General features: G+C 40.2%; 1 protein-coding gene across 4 annotated transcripts; it reads left to right on the forward strand.

Moving 5' to 3' along the window:
- On the forward strand, window positions 1-10,861 carry LOC139422900 (glycerol-3-phosphate acyltransferase 4-like). 4 transcript variants are annotated; one of them, XM_071174359.1, is made up of 13 exons: window positions 1-99; window positions 1,311-1,432; window positions 4,534-4,603; window positions 4,718-5,012; window positions 5,232-5,306; window positions 5,415-5,504; window positions 7,183-7,276; window positions 7,537-7,652; window positions 8,035-8,090; window positions 8,243-8,328; window positions 8,416-8,544; window positions 8,735-8,814; window positions 8,971-10,861. In XM_071174359.1, the coding sequence occupies exons 1-13, from the start codon at window positions 45-47 to the stop codon at window positions 9,242-9,244; spliced, it is 1,542 nt and encodes a 513-aa protein (XP_071030460.1). In that variant the 5' UTR covers window positions 1-44; the 3' UTR covers window positions 9,245-10,861. The 4 variants fall into 4 exon arrangements, with proteins under 4 accessions (XP_071030460.1, XP_071030461.1, XP_071030463.1 ...); XM_071174360.1 differs by having other exon boundaries at window positions 17-99; window positions 883-1,432; window positions 8,971-10,860; XM_071174361.1 differs by having other exon boundaries at window positions 36-99; window positions 888-1,432; window positions 8,971-10,860.
- The last annotated feature ends 5,372 nt before the right edge of the window (window positions 10,862-16,233 follow it).

The following is a 16,233-nucleotide window of genomic DNA, read 5'->3' on the forward strand; positions in this document are numbered from 1 at the left end:
GTATGAGGTCGATGATTGCAGACAGGGAGTCATGCTAATGATTGATGATGAGTTTCTCATATACGTTTTCCTTGTTGGAGCCCGCCAAGTTAAAAAGAAGTGAGTAAACACACTGAAGAAGTAATTTGTATATTTTGTGAGTATAATCGCAATAGGGGTTGGACATCATTACTGTTTGCTAAACGACACATTTTGCAATTATTTATTATTATTATTATAGCACGCTCGTCTGAGGTTGCGTTCATAAATTGCCTCCTGTGTGCCAGTGTGTTCTCAGTCGTTCGTAAATGTAGAGCGTTGTCAGATTGTTTGTAAATTCAGTGCGCTTCCCGAGCACACACACTAGACGCTCTGACAGAGGAGAATGGCTGAAAACCCTAACGTTAGCTACATACGGAGAAGGGTTTTCGAGAGCTAGTAAGCAGCTTAGTTAGCTAACTTGCTCGCTAGCTAGCTTCAAGATTGTTATGTTAGCTAGCTAGATAGCTAAAGAAATCTAAAAATAGCTATCTAAATGTTAACAAGTAAATCTGCTTTGTAACAATAGATTTTCTGAGTTCGAACTATGTTCTGTGTGTTCTGCATCTATTGTCCAAATGGGAAAGATCAGTGATGGTTGCTAGGTAACACTACTTAGCTAGCAATTTAGTAAGCTGCTAACCAGCTGTTGCTGTGTTGTTTATAACATCACCATATGGGACCTCTACTAGTTATGTACTGTATCTACTGACGTTTAATAACTCTGTGTAAGAGCATTATAACACTGAGCTAGCTAACTGTTCAGTTAACATGGCAATTGAACATCAGTTGTCTCCCACATCTAACTATTTAACCAGCCTTCACTATACAGGATAGCTACACCAATATCTGTATTTTTTCCAGGGCAGTCTCATCCCTTTTGCAAAAAGGGAAACAACCTATACAAACAGACTGGAGGTTTACCCTTTTTCTTTTGAAGAATGGATCAAGTTGAGGACTGAAGGTTTGGATGCTCTGACATTACTGGATCCTTTATTATAGTCTTCATGATGAGATCAGTCTGCTCTCCTAGACATTGACTTGAGCTTCCCCAGGCCCGATGTGCCCATGAAGCCCTTGTTTCAGTGCAGGCTTCAGAAGCTGAGGCTATAAAGGGACAAGAGGACTAATCTGCAGCCTTAGTCTTGGTCCTGGACTTCTCTTTAGTCCTTTATCAGTCCTCCCTGTTCCCTGCCATATCCCCTCACCACTCCACTGCACCACAGCCCCGGCTTCACCTGTGGCCAACATGGGCTGGTTCCTCCTCCCATTTGATAACCTGTTGTGTATAGTCCTTGGCATATCCTTCACTGTGGGATTCAGCTCGCTGCTAGTCATAGTCGTGCCGGCCGTCCTTGGAGTGTCCTTTGGGATCCGCAGACTGTACATGAAGAGTCTTCTCAAGGTCTTTGAGGTGAGTTTGCTTCACACTTGTCACAATGGGTCCGATTCCGACTCTACTTAAGCGTGCGTAAATGGAAAGTTTTTATGCACTTTTCTCTATATGCGTATTCTGACCTTGAACTTACACACCTTTTCTCATGCTTAAGATCTAGTGAAACTACCATGTCCAAGTGGAAAAAGCATCTTTATTTTTTCTGTTAGAAATACCACCATTCTCCATGCACTGTAATTTACAACTTGATAAGAGCTAGTTAAATGAGTAATCAGTTTGGATATGGGAATTATAAATAAAAATAACACTTGTTTTAGGTCTATTTGACCATATAATCGCTGGAGACATGTGAAACCAGTCATATGGAAGCAAACTGAAGCATAGCAACAGATCAACTTCCCCACAGTAAAGTTGATGAAATGCTGTGACATTATGCAGAATTTAAATTGTACAGCCTTTTAACTTGCAGCAGGGATGGTCACTCAAATGTCTTAGTTACAGGCTACCCCCGACTTTCTCTTTTTCCTATTTCTATCACGTTAAATATTAGCCACTATCAGTATCGACCGTCAGTAGGCCTAATAACCACACATATTAAACTGCCAATTTACTGTTAGTTCCCTTCAGTTGATATAGGTTACATTATCATTCTATTTAATTACATTGTTTCGTTTACCTTCGTTTGTTTCCTCTGTGAACTCCGGTAAGGTCATGTTGTTATTGCAGGCTAATTAAATCGTAATGGAGTGGTGCGCAGACCAAGCCGTAACAGTCTGAACCCGAAGCATGGAAGCAACATTTGTAACCGTGTGATGACACAGCCATGTTTAGTGCAGGCAGTAGACAAGGGTAACAGGGTATACTGTTGTAGACTGTTCTATTATAATTATATCAACACTAATCTTCCAACATTACCATGGGTTGAAGAAATGAATGTGGAAATTTTCTGAATGAATCAAACCACCGTTTTCCTTCTTTTGTTTGTAAAGGCTCTCCAAACCTGTTTTTTAAATGATTCATAAATACTTTCCTAAACCTAAATAATCTACAAAATCTTTGTATTTTTAAATCTACCAATTGGTGCTGAAACGGAGACGAATATGCATATATTTAGATGGATTTCTTTAATTGATCCCTAATATTCAGAACCCGTTCTGTCGATATATTCTTGTGTGTATGTAGACAAAATTCTACTAAAAGGATGGCTTAAGGTAAAAGTCCTGAAAACCCTATTGAATAAAAACGACACAAGAAAATCTGTTGGCCAGCAAATGGGAGGGTTTTCAATAGTTTAATGACATTTATTCAGAGCGCGCAAGAGAGTGTTACGCGACTGAATAAGGTAAGTCTGAATACCAACTACTGAGAAGTGCATAGAGAAGGCGTCAATTCCTAACTCAGAATTGGGCCCTTAGTTAATGCCTGCTTCGAGATATTTTTGAAAAACTTTGATAGGCGACTTTCATACTCTAATACAAAGTAATTGTATTCCAGTTTTAATGTATGAACTTGAACTATGCCTATATTTTGAATTCGCTTAGCAGTAAGGGGCGTTCATCTAAGGCCAGGCTCAATTTAGAATAGCTGCCCTTATTACACCCCAGGTTGTGTCTGATCGGCTTTGTGGAGAGACTAGTCACCTCACCTTGGCTCTTTTTCCCCCTAATGTGGTCAGTCAACTTCACTGACAATAAATGGCATTATAGACATCGTTCTGTGGAGCACTTCATATAATTTTATTTTTCATTCACTAAAGTGAGCACGAGAGACCACTACCCTCAGTGGATTTGTCAAATTTGTCCTCTGGTGGCAGTGTGTGTGTGGTCTTTGGTTCTCCCCTAACACATGACATTTGACATCAACCTGTTGCCTCTGTCAGGAGCATGTCACAGTGCCTTTGGCTGTAAGTGCTGAATTAGCCTAGCAGCATTGCACTTTCAAATTACTAGGGATTTCATATCAATATGATTATAATCTCCTACACATTCAAACACAGGATTGAGGTTCTTTTCAAGGAAATCATGAGTGAATTAGGCCTAGGTGTGGGGCAGCCACAGGAAATGTGGAGGAAATGGTTTAGGAAGGGATATACAGTAGTCTTCACTGGTCCACCCGAACCTGAATACCTGGCCCGGGACCTGAGCAGGTCCAAATTCTATGTAACCACAGCTGATAGACCCGAATAGACCTGACCACTTCTGGTTCGGGTCTGATTGTCCTCGGGTCCGTTCGGATCCTCCTTTTTTATGGGGTGGCAGGTAGCCTAGTGGTTAGAGTGTTGGGCCGAAAAGTTGCTAGATCACATCCCAGAGCTGACAAGATAAAAATCTGTCATTCTGTCCCTGAACAAGGCAGTTAACCCACTGTTTCTAGGCTGTCATTGTAAATAAGAATGTGTTCTTAACTGACTTGCCTAGTTAAATGTAAAATATTTTAAAAAATGATTGGGATGGTTCGAGTCCTTCCGGGTCCATACCTCCTAATATACAATAACATGGAGAGATACACTGCTCTGTAATATGTGTTCTGTGGTTATGTATATAACATGCAGTGACGTGGTCTTTGCAGGTGGCACTGTTTACATTATGGGAGCCACAAATAGTTGAGTTGGCCAATTTGAAGCATAGCTACTGTAATTATATTGATTGCTAATTGCTGACCCATAAAAGACACAGTGAACATATTTTGCGGTCATACAGTGCTGTGGGCTGTTTTCAGTCTGTCCCTCAGGGGAAACCTCATGCCCCCCAAATACTCCAGACTGCCTGTTTCATGCTTATGGGCCTGTTTAAGATAGCTGTTGTGTTCTTATTCTCTGTGGATCTGCCTACTCAGCTCTTGACTCCTTGTCAGTTGTACCATGTGATGTAGTCTTGCTAGGCCAGGCTAACATAATCATTTAGGAGATACAGTCTGGTCCCCAAGACTATCTGTGATGCACCTTCAGGCTTATGAATGACGATATCTTGGTACAGAGAAATGATTGCTTCTCATCAAATGATAAGAATTATGAATATAAATGTCATAAGCTATAGAATATGGCTTGTAAATACCTTTGGGATAGAATTCATGGTTTAAAGTTAATGTACAACTAATGTATGATACCCCCCTCTTTTTAGTGGGCTACTGTGCGGATGGAGAGAGGCGCAAAGGAGAAGAATCAACATCTTTATAAACCCTATAGTAATGGTACGACCTTTTAATGTACATCTCTCACTTATGGGAATGGCAATGTCTCTGTTGTTGCGTTAACTCTGTCTCTCTTTCCATCCCTCTCCCTCCCTCACTCCCTCTCTGTCTCAGGTATCATAGCTAAAGAACTGTCCTCTCTGGAGCAGGAGATCCAGGAGCTCCGTGCCAGCGGCACCACTCTGAGCTCTGAGCCTGAGTTTGAGATGGCGGACATCATGTATTTCTGCCGGCGGGGGGTGGAGAGCATCGTGGATGACGAGGTGACCAAGCGCTTTTCTGCTCAGGAGCTGGAGTCCTGGAACCTGCTGACCCGCAGCAACTTCAACGCCCGCCACATCAGCCTGCGACTCAGCGTGCTCTGGGGACTGGGTCTCTTCATCCGCTATGGCTTCCTGCTGCCACTCAGGTCAGAGGTCAAGAGTCAGGGTCAGCATCTAAGGCAGGAAACGTCTTTGCTAGTTATTGGCCAACAAGGAGCTGTTGTGGACATCAAGATGTCTACAAATGAGATTTATGAGAATTGTGTTTATTTAGCATGAAATATGATTTTTTTGTGGGTTTTGCACATCACAACTTTTTGTTGTAAACAAAATTGATATGTGGTGGACTGTTTTGTGTTCTACAGGGTTACTCTGGCAGCCTCTGGTATTGGTCTGCTTGTGGTCTTGACTACCATAGTGGGCTTCATACCAAGCGGCTGGTACGTTTCCACCAACACCCTCAGAATTACCACAAACTTACAGTACCTTATCTACAAGAAGATTCTGTGTTGGTGAAAGCCTTATTGTCAGTGTGTTGATCTCCTCAGGTTAAGGACGTACCTCAGTGAGAAGATTCATCTGATGTCTTATCGCATCTGTGTCCGATCCCTCACTGCCATCATCACCTATCACAACAGGTACTGTAGACCAACCAAATGCTCACTGGCTAGGATTCACAACATCAGCTCAGACAACAGAGACACAAACCTACTGTATTTTGTCACAGCTTTCTGCCCATTTAGTGACTCACCACCCTATCTTGTACTGAGCTCAAAGCCAGTCTTACAGTGCCTTCATAAAGTATTCATATCCTTTGACTTTGTGTTACAGCCTGAATTCAAAATGGTTTAAATAGATTTTGTGAAAACATGTTTTTAGAAATGTTAGCACATTTATTGAACATGAAATAAATAAATAATAATTGACATAAGTATTCACACCCCAGAGCACCTTTGGTGGCGATTACAGCGTTGAGTTGTCTTGGGTATGTCTGTATCAGCTTTGAGTTGTCTTGGGTATGTCTGTATCAGCTTTGAGTTGTCTTGGGTATGTCTGTATCAGCTTTGAGTTGTCTTGGGTATGTCTGTATCAGCTTTGAGTTGTCTTGGGTATGTCTGTATCAGCTTTGCACATCTGGATTTGGATTTTCTCCCATTCTTCCTTGCAGATTTTCTCAAGCTCTGTTAAGTTAGATGGGGAGGGCAGTGAACAGCAATCTTCAAATCTTTCCATAGATTTTCAATGTGATTCAGGTCTGGGCTTTAGCTGGGTCACTCAAGGACTTTCATATTCTTGTTCTAAAGCCATCCCAGTGTTACCTTGGCTGTATGCTTGGGGTCATTGTCTTGTTAGAAAGTAAATATTCACCCCAGTCTAAGGTCTTTTTCACTCTAAAGCAGGTTGATTGCTAACATTAGCAACGACAGATTGTTCACATCCCTGACCAAGGTCCTTCTTGCCCGGTTGCTCAGTTTGGTCGGGCGGCCAGCTCTTGGCAGTCTGGGTAATTCCATATGTTTTTTAATTTCCCAATGACCACTGCTCTTGGAAGCATTCAACATTCTAGAAATTGCTTTATACCCTTCCCCAGATATATGCCTCATCACAATTCTATCTCAGAGATCTACAGACATTTCCTAAGACTTCATGGTATAGTTTCTGCTCTGACATGCACTGTCAACTGTGGGACCTTTATATAGACAGGTGTGTTTCTTTCTAAATCATGTCCAAACAATTGAATTGGCCACAGGTGGACTCCAATGTTTTTTATATATATTTTTTATTTAACATTTATTTAACTAGGCAAGTCAGTTAAGAACAAATTCTTATTTACAATGACGGCCTACCGGGGAACAGTGGGTTAACTGCCTTCTTCATGGGCAGAACGACAGATTTTTACCTTGTTAGCTCGGGGATTCGATCCGGAAACCGTTTGGTTACTGGCCCAACGCTCTAACCACTAGGCTATCTGCTTCCCCAAATCAAGTTGTAGGGACATCTCAAGGATTATCAAAGGAAATTGTCTGCACCTGAGCTACATTTGGAGTGTCAAAGCAAAGGGTTGTGAAAATGAATTTCATTTTCAATAAATTAGCAAAAATGTCTGTTTTCATGTTTTCACTTTGTCATTATTGTATTGTGTGTAGATAGATGGGTGTGATTTAAAAAAAAAAAGAATTCATCCAGTTGGAATTCAGGCTGTAATACAAAATGTGTATGTCAATTAGGATGGCACACACTGGTTGTTGGTAGTTTTATGAGCTAGGCGGTTTTGTTAATGTGTCTCATTCAGTCGTTTCTTTGCTCTGCCGACAGTGAGAACAAACCAAAGAATGGAGGCATCTGTGTGGCGAATCACACAACTCCCATTGACGTCATCATCCTGGCCAATGATGGCTGCTATTCTATGGTACTGTATGTAGATCCTAGTGTGTAACAGTAAGCATTGTGTGTGTGTGTGTGTGTGTGTGTGTGTGTGTGTGTGTGTGTGTGTGTGTGTGTGTGTGTGTGTGTGTGTGTGTGTGTGTGTGTGTGTGTGTGTGTGTGTGTGTGTGTGTGTGTGTGTGTTAGTACGGAATATGTGGGGCGCTTGGGAGACAGATGTATAACCCATTCTTTGCCAAAATGTTTAGTTCAAGATTCCCACTCAGTCATCACTTCCTCTCTCAGGTTGGCCAGATCCATGGTGGTTTGATCGGGGTAGTCCAGAGAGCCATGGTGAAATCCAGTCCCCACATCTGGTTTGAGAGATCTGAAGTCAAAGACCGTCACCTTGTGGCCGAAAGGTAATGCTGCAGCTGCATGTTGTGGAAACCATACTTTCCTTCCATTTCTCATTGTCAGACTTGGCGAAGGCATTAAAAAGCAACGAATGCATTCTTATAATGTGGTGAAAACAGTTATATTATTAGTAGCGCTGTGACGGTCATGGAAGTTTGGATGATGGTTTTTGTTGCACATTTTCTCCTCTCCTTCACTCCGGACTGCATGTGCGGCTATAGAAATATGCTTCTTAATTGTGATCATTCAGTCAGCTCTTCGTTCGACGGTTATTTTATTTTCGTGACGGTCTTCATCCATAACCGTCGGTTATACGGTAATATGGTAATTTTTCCATCCCTAGTTATAAACATGTTATTTACACTGTTCTGTATTTTCATTTTCCAGGCTTAGCAATCATGTAGCAGACAAAACTAAACACCCCATCCTCATCTTCCCAGAGGGTTAGTATGAAAACGGACCCTTTTCTGATGGATCGAGTGCTGCTCAAATAGAAATGAGATATGTTAACTAATGAAGGCTGTAATGATGATGAAAATTCACCCTATGTCGGATCTGTGTGAGTGTGTGGCGTGACAATGTGTTTCTCACTCAGGCACATGCATCAACAATACCTCAGTGATGATGTTCAAAAAGGGCAGCTTTGAGATAGGCTGTACTGTCTACCCTGTGGCCATTAAGGTAGTCTCTTCCTCTCTCTCTACTGCCGTTTTATCTATTATTCTCTCTCAACCACCTAACCCTCTCCCTTTGACCTCCCTGTGACAGTATGACCCTAGGTTTGGCGACGCGTTCTGGAACAGCAGTAAGTTTGGGATGGTCAACTACCTGCTGAGGATGATGAGCAGTTGGGCCATCGTCTGCAGTGTCTGGTACCTTCCACCTATGAGCAGAGAGGTGTGGCCTTTGTTTTGGTTTACCCCAGTAACGTTGTTATTATTGATTTGTATAATGCAGTTATAAACAAGGGAATCCCCTAAGGTCTAGACCTAAATAATCCTGACAGTGATAAGTCAAAAACTCCATCCTGGTATGGAGACTCAATGTTAACTGTCTGACTGAGCCATCTCTGTTGTTGTCTGCGTAGGAGGGAGAGGATGCGGTGCAGTTTGCCAACAGAGTAAAAGCAGCCATCGCCACGCAGGGAGGACTGGTGGACCTGCTGTGGTGAGTTTCAGTGAATACGCATCTCACACGCACACACATCCTGTCTAGCACGATTCCTAGCTGTGTGTTTATCATGGTGTGTACATTCTTGCAAGTGTACATGTGTTGAGGGTTGTACAAAACTGCTCTTCCCTGTGTTTATCTGTTTGCTCTAAGGGATGGAGGGCTGAAACGAGGGAAGGTGAAAAATACGTTCAAAGAGGAGCAGCAGAAGCTGTACAGCAAGGTGCTGGTTGGAGACCAGGAGGACCAAGGTGAAGACAGACCACATGAAGATGAAGAAGAAGAAGAAGAAGAATTAGAAGAGGGGGACCAAAATGAAGACAGACCACTTGAAGATTACACACCCAGACCACTGGAAGACTGCTGTCTGAGACTACAAGAAGAAGAGGAGGAGAGAGGCTCAGAGACACCAATGAAGGACCAATGAGGGTGGGGGTTCCATTCCTACCAGGTTATTAAGTGTCAGTGGAGCCCCACTCACTGTCTTGGTGAGGCACTAGACCAGAGGATTTATTGGATTGGAAGCCTTAAAGTAATTTCAATAACAATGAACTACTCAGAGACCATTTCAATAGCAATTAACTACTCAGAGACCATGTAGTGCAACTGAAACAGTATCATTTTCTACAGGCTGTAAGCCACATACTTTTGAGTTTGTGCTGCACTATGCACAGTCATTTTATGAATGTTAACTGTTTTAATACTGTATTTAAATATTTATCTTTAATATTTTCTTTGTATTTATGCTATTTTGACCACTATATTTGGGTAATTTTGGGTAGTGCAATTAGGTCCCCCAAAACTTGATTAAAACAATGTATCATAAAGAGGACATGTTAAACTTAATAAAATTAATTTCAGCCTGTTTTGGCCTTCCATGGTGACATCGCCATACAGGTACATGAATAGACCAATAAGAAAGAGGGTGCCAAATCTCCTGCCAATAACAGCACATTTGTACTTTTCCCCTCCCCACTCAGACTACTCCCAGACAATCCTAGCAAAATTCTTGCTTGAGAAATTGCCCTTTGCTAAGAAGCTATTCTTGTTAGTTTTCAATTAAAATTTCAATTAAACTTTTTACCCAGAAATTATTTGATATTGAGATAAAATGGCTGCATTGGAACTTTTAAAGTAACAGGGTTGACTTAACAGGATTGAAGTTTTCATCTTAAATTAGCCATAACTTGTGTGCAATAGGGATGGGCAATTGAATGCATGCTTCATCACAATTATTATTTTATTTTATTTGTACATTTCTACCCTCTCTATCTATGGGGAAACACTCAGTTATCCACCACACAACACCAGAAAATGACCAAAAAGCTTTTACATTATGATTTGATGTCATAGTTTCTATAGAGAAAATATTTTATAAAAGGAATAGTTTCAATTAGAGTTCCATTAATGTAACAGGGTGGCCCCTAAAATGAGGGACAAATGTAAGTTATTCACTTATCGCGTGAAGTAAATAATAATCTTCAGAAATGACTTTGTCAAAGCAATAAAATAACTAGGGCTTTACAATGATGGAGAAATGTTTGGGTTAAGTGGGTTAAAATCCTACTAGAAGTCTGGAAAACACGAGGGACATGTCAAAATGCAGATTTTTGGCGCTTTAGCAAGTCTTTAGTCAAATAAAAATCTGTTAACGTTAAATGGCACTTTAATATAACAGGCTTTTTAGTATTGGTGCACAATTACAACTTCAAATATCAAAGGGAGGCAAAAGGCACTCTATTCGTGGAACGATCCATTTATGCATATTGTGAAAACAGGAGGAAAGGTTACAAAGCCACAGCAGACCAAATATGCAGATAATGGGTCAATATGTGTCACAGTCCTAGACAATAGAGAACATGACACGGAAGACTGTTACCATGTTATCTAAATAAGCTTTGTTGTACAATTAATGGTAAAATGTATTGCATTTCTAAAAGTTAACAATACTGTCATAAATTCAGTGTGTGTGAAATTAGGCTAAATATAAGCCCCACTGATAATTGTATCAAAATACACTGAACAAAAATATAAATGCAACACTTAAAGTGTTGGTCCTATGTTTCATGAGCTGAAATAAAAGATCACAGAAAATGTCCATATGCACAAAAAGCTTATTTCTCAAAAATGTTGTGCACGCATTTGTTTACATCTCTGTTAGTGAGCAGTTCTCCTTTGTCAAGATATGCCACACCTGTCAGATGGAGGGATTATCAAGAAGCTGATTAAACAGCATGATTATTACACCTTGTGCTGGGGACAATAAATGTCCACTCTAAATATGCAGTTTTGTCACACAACACAATGCCGCAGATGTCTAAAGTTTTGAGGGAGCGTACAATTGGCATGCTGACAGCAGGAATGTCAACCAGAACTGTTAATTTAATATTAATTTCTCTACCATAAGCCGCCTCCAATGTAATTTTATAGAAATTGTCAGTACATCCAACCGGCCGCACAACCGCAGACCACTTGTAACCATGCCAGCCCAGGACCTTCACATCAAGCTTCTTCACCTGTGGGATCGTTTGAGACCAGCCACCCGGACAGCTAATGAAACAGGAGTATTTCTGTCTGTAATAAAGCCCTTTTGTGGAGAAAAAAATATTTCTGATTGGTTGGGCCTGGCTCCCCAGTGTGTAGGCCTATGCCCTCCCAGGTCCACACATGGGCACCCCTATTCAGTCATGTGAAATCCATAGATTAGGGTGTAATGAATTAATTTCAATTGATTGATTTCCTTATATGAATTGTAAAATCATTGAAATTGTTGCATTTATATTTTGTTCAATAGCTTGAATTCTATCTAAAAACACCAGATTTGCCCCTGGTGGGATATACAATGAAATCAATATGTATTTTTCACCATGTAAGGTACAATTCATCATTAGAAAACAGCCTTCTTGATCAATGTCCTGCGATATAAGGGAACATTTTGTATTCTTATTTATCAGGATGCCTATACCTCTGCTGTTACTGCAGTATGTGACAGCATATGCCTCTCCAACCCAGCTCCTCTTTAAATGTTACATTTTTCCTTTTTTAAATGTAACTCTTGCAAGAAAACCACATCTGCTGAAAATCTTTTTGAGAACCACATGCTTTTTTTCCCCACAGTGGAGCCTGTGCACATATAGAATCAATGTTAACCTTATCTGTTCTGTCTAGCATGGAAGAACCAAGTAAAACATTTTTGCAGACTGTACATTACATATATAGTGTGTGTGGTCATGTGGACTGAGCAGTCATTTAACAAAAAACACGTTATGGAAATGTTTATCCTTCCTGGCGTTTCTTCAAGTTCTTCTTCAGATAGTGTTTCAGTTCGTCCTTTTTAACGGAACATGTTCAAAGTGGATGGCCCTTGATAATGTCTCTCACCTGAGCCGCCACCGTCCTTTACAGTCCATTACGTCTCTGTTAATTTTCCTACCAGTACACCAGCAGCATGAGAGAAGTTAGGACTGGATCTCTCTCCATGCTCACTCCACATGGACCCATGTCACATGAGAGAAAAGGTAGTTGATAGTGTCGACTGGATGCTGTGTACAGGTTGCTGGCTCGGACTCAGGTCTCATGGTAGAAGTGGTGAAGGACCATAATGAACGCCATTGTCGCCATTACTTCAGCCGATTAGACAGGGTGTTGAGGTTGACACTGTTTTTTGGCCGAATTATCCCTTCATGCATCTAGATACCATCTGTGGTCACCTTCGCCATAACCACGAGAGAGGACAGACCAGAACAACTGTTTAGTTTAAGGCATTTCTGTTTCAGGAAATCCAGACTTCTAAGACAAATGTCAAAGAGAATAACAACACACAGTTGAAACCATTTCCCCACCCAATTGGCTTATACTCCCCTATCATCTTGGCGATCTCAATGAAGAGGTAAAGGTCAGGGAGTCAGATGGCTAATCCTTAGGGAGAAATCCCGACCATCCAGCAGACCCAATCTGGTGAGATTTGTTATTGAAGCAAGACAAAAACAAAGAAAAGATAACAACAGCAATACACGTCTTCATATAAAACAAGATGTGGGGAAAACATCAATCCATTTGAAGTAACTGTCATCCCTATTAAGTGAGTGTTTTCCTTTACCTCAGACATTATTTAAAGATATTTCAAACATTTTGTGTATCAGGTTTACAATGGGTTTTTCAATACACTTCTTCTCAAGAGAATGTACTTGTGTGCAACCAAAACTCTGACAATAGAAACACTAATTTGTGTACAGCATCCTTTCTGACCTGTGAAAACCCCACTAAAACCAAATAAAAAGACCCCACACTTCTAAATCAAACAGAGTATTAACCACTAACAAATATTAATTAACAGGTGGATTGTGTGTGAGTGCTGGCGTGAGTGTGACAAAAATCGTAGGGTAAACACAAACAAAATGGCCTTAATTTGGGAGACCCCTTAACTTCTCTAGGGTAGGTGGGACGCTACCGTCCCACCTGACCAACATCCAGTGAAAGTGCAGGGCGCCAAATTCAAACAACAGAAATCTCATAATTCAAATTCCTCAAACATACAAGTATTATAAACCATTTTAAAGATAAACTTATTGTTAATCCAGCCAGTGTCTGATTTCAAAAAGGCTTTACGGCAAAAGCACACCATGTGATTATGTTAGGTCAGCGCCTAGCCACAGAAAACCATACAGCCATTTCCCAAAGAAGGAGAGGTGTCACAAAATACAGAAATAGCGTTATAATGAATCACTAACCTTTGATGATCTTCACCAGGTGGCACTCCCAGGACTACATGTTAGAAAATAAATGTGTATTTTGTTCGATAAAGTTAATCTTTATGTCCAAAAACCTCATTTGAAATTGGTGAGTTATGTTCAGAAATGCATTGTCTCAAACAAACATCCTGTGAAAGTGCAGAGAGACACATCAAAAATACTCATCATAAACATTGATCTAAGACACAAGTGTTATACATACGATTAAAGATAAACTTCTCCTTAATGCAACCACTGTGTCAGATTTCAAAAAGGCTTTACGGCAAAAGCACACCATGCGATTATGTTAGGTCAGCGCCTAGCCACAGAAAACCATACAGCCATTTTCTAACCATACAGCCATTTTCTGTCACAATAGTCAGAAATAGCGTTAAAATGAATCACTTACCTTTGATGATCTTCATCTGATGGCACTCCCAGGTCTCCATGTTAGACAATAAATGTTTGTTTTGTTCGATAAAGTTCATCTTTATGTCCAAATACCTCCTTTTTGTTCGCACGTTTAGTCCAGTAATCCAAATGCAGAAGGCGCGGGCACTAAGTCCAGACGAAAAGTCAAAAAAGTTCCATTATACTTCGTAGAAACATGTCAAACGATGTATAGAATCAATCTTTAGTATGTTTTTATCATAAATCTTCAATAACATTCCAACCGGACAATTCCTTTGTCATTAGAAATTAAAGGGAACGGAGCTCCCTCAACAAATCAAGGCTTTCAGCCAGACCCCTGGTTGAAACAGCTCTTTTTCGCCCCCCTTTCACAATAGAAGCCTGAAACAACGTTCTAAAGACTGTTGACATCTAGTGGAAGCCTTAGGAAGTGCAATCTGACTCCATTTACACTGTATATTGGATAGGCAATCACTTGAAAATCACTACAAACCTTAGATTTCCCACTTCCTGGTTGGACCTTAGAGAGCCTTTTATTTCTCTGTTTTTGGTTAGGTCAGGGTGTGATTAGGGTTGGCATTCTAGATTTTCTGTTTCTATGTTGTCTATTTCTTTGTTGTTTTTGCCATGTGTGGTTCCCAACCAGAGGCAGCTGTCTATCGTTGTCTCTGATTGGGGATCATATATAAGTTGGTATTTTCCCTTTGGGTTTTGTGGGGAGTTATTTTCTGTTTAGCTGTTTTGTTGCCTGACAGAACTGTGCTCTTTAGTTTTTTCTACTTTGTTATTTTGTTGCGGTGTTCAGTTTTTATTAAAAATCATGAACGCCTACCACGCTGCACCTTGGTCTCCTTCTTCAACCCACGAGAGTCGTTACACTAACATTATGTTATCAAACCCCTTATCAGTGCTGGTCAACTATGGAGACACCTTTGGTGTCTAAAGAGTTAGGTAGATAAGCCTTTAATTTCCTTGCACCTTATGATGATCTACAAATTATCTGCAATACGCTTTAGAATTGGAGGGATTTGTGCCTCTAGGGCATTTCAGAGTGTTGTTAGGGGACATTTTAACTGAAGAATGTGTCTGTTATGATTATAGATAGACCCATAAAACATTAGCTGACTTTAGTGATAAGAAAACTGTCTGTTTGCTGAATGGCCCAACATAATGTAGTCTGTCACACAAAAACTCTAAACATTTCATTTACAAAAAAAAGGTGGGAAGGAATAGAGCGTTGGGGTGAGAGTTACTGGCTATACTGGCTGGGGGTCGGGACATGCTGGCGGCTCGGGCTGGCTGAGCAGTCTAGCAGATTTACTGTGCACACGCACACCACATCATTTCAATGTGGAAATTTGGGTAATATTTGGTTGAGACCTGGTTCAGATTTCAACCTTTATTCACCCACTCAAAAAGGCAGCCAGAAATGTGTTAGATTCCAAATGTGTTGTCACTATGCCTTCAACCATCTACAAGCACAACCAAATTCCAATGGAAAAACAATGTCAGAGTTTTGGTTTAGTTGTCATCTAAATGTGTTATCACTGTGCTTACAAACATTTAAAAGCACAACAAAGTTCAGATCAGATATTTTGTATTTTTAGACCAACTTCATGTGTTATCCCTGTGCTTCATCTTATAGCACATCCAAATGACCTGGATTGCAGTTAAGATTTCATTAAAAGTACATAGTGCAAGTGATCAATGCTGTTCAAGATTCTGCGCAGATTATTACAGCAATTGTGAAGATCTCCACAGACCTGCGACCTTTGCATGCTATATTAAACATGCACGCTTTTTATGATTACGTAAGAAGACATTGATAGTTACTGTAGGCTAACTTCAGAATGTGACCATGGATGTGTTACTCATTTTAAGGTTGAATTAATATTTTTGCATTAGTTTGTAAGATAGCCATAATTTTGAGTATTGAATTGTGTTTGGTTGACAATGAAAACAAATATCAACATTAAAAGGATATCTAATACTTGTATATTTTCCTCTGAGACACTGGCTTAATGCTATTCTTTAACTTGTATTTTTGGTTTAGGTGGAGATGTGACTCCAATATATAATTTGTAAACTTATCTACAAGATAATAGGCAATTTACTGTATTGCAAAAGTGATATTGAATTGTGTTTGGATTAGTAATTGATATGTTGGATTCACTTCTCCATCTCAACCAAGAATCACATTTAAAGAATAGGACTAAATCCAATCAATCACTTGATCTAAAGTGCATTTCAAGTGTTATCAACTGTTATATGGGTT

The sequence above is a fragment of the Oncorhynchus clarkii genome, chromosome 12 (genome assembly GCF_045791955.1).
Source record: "Oncorhynchus clarkii lewisi isolate Uvic-CL-2024 chromosome 12, UVic_Ocla_1.0, whole genome shotgun sequence".
NCBI lineage: Eukaryota > Metazoa > Chordata > Actinopteri > Salmoniformes > Salmonidae > Oncorhynchus > Oncorhynchus clarkii.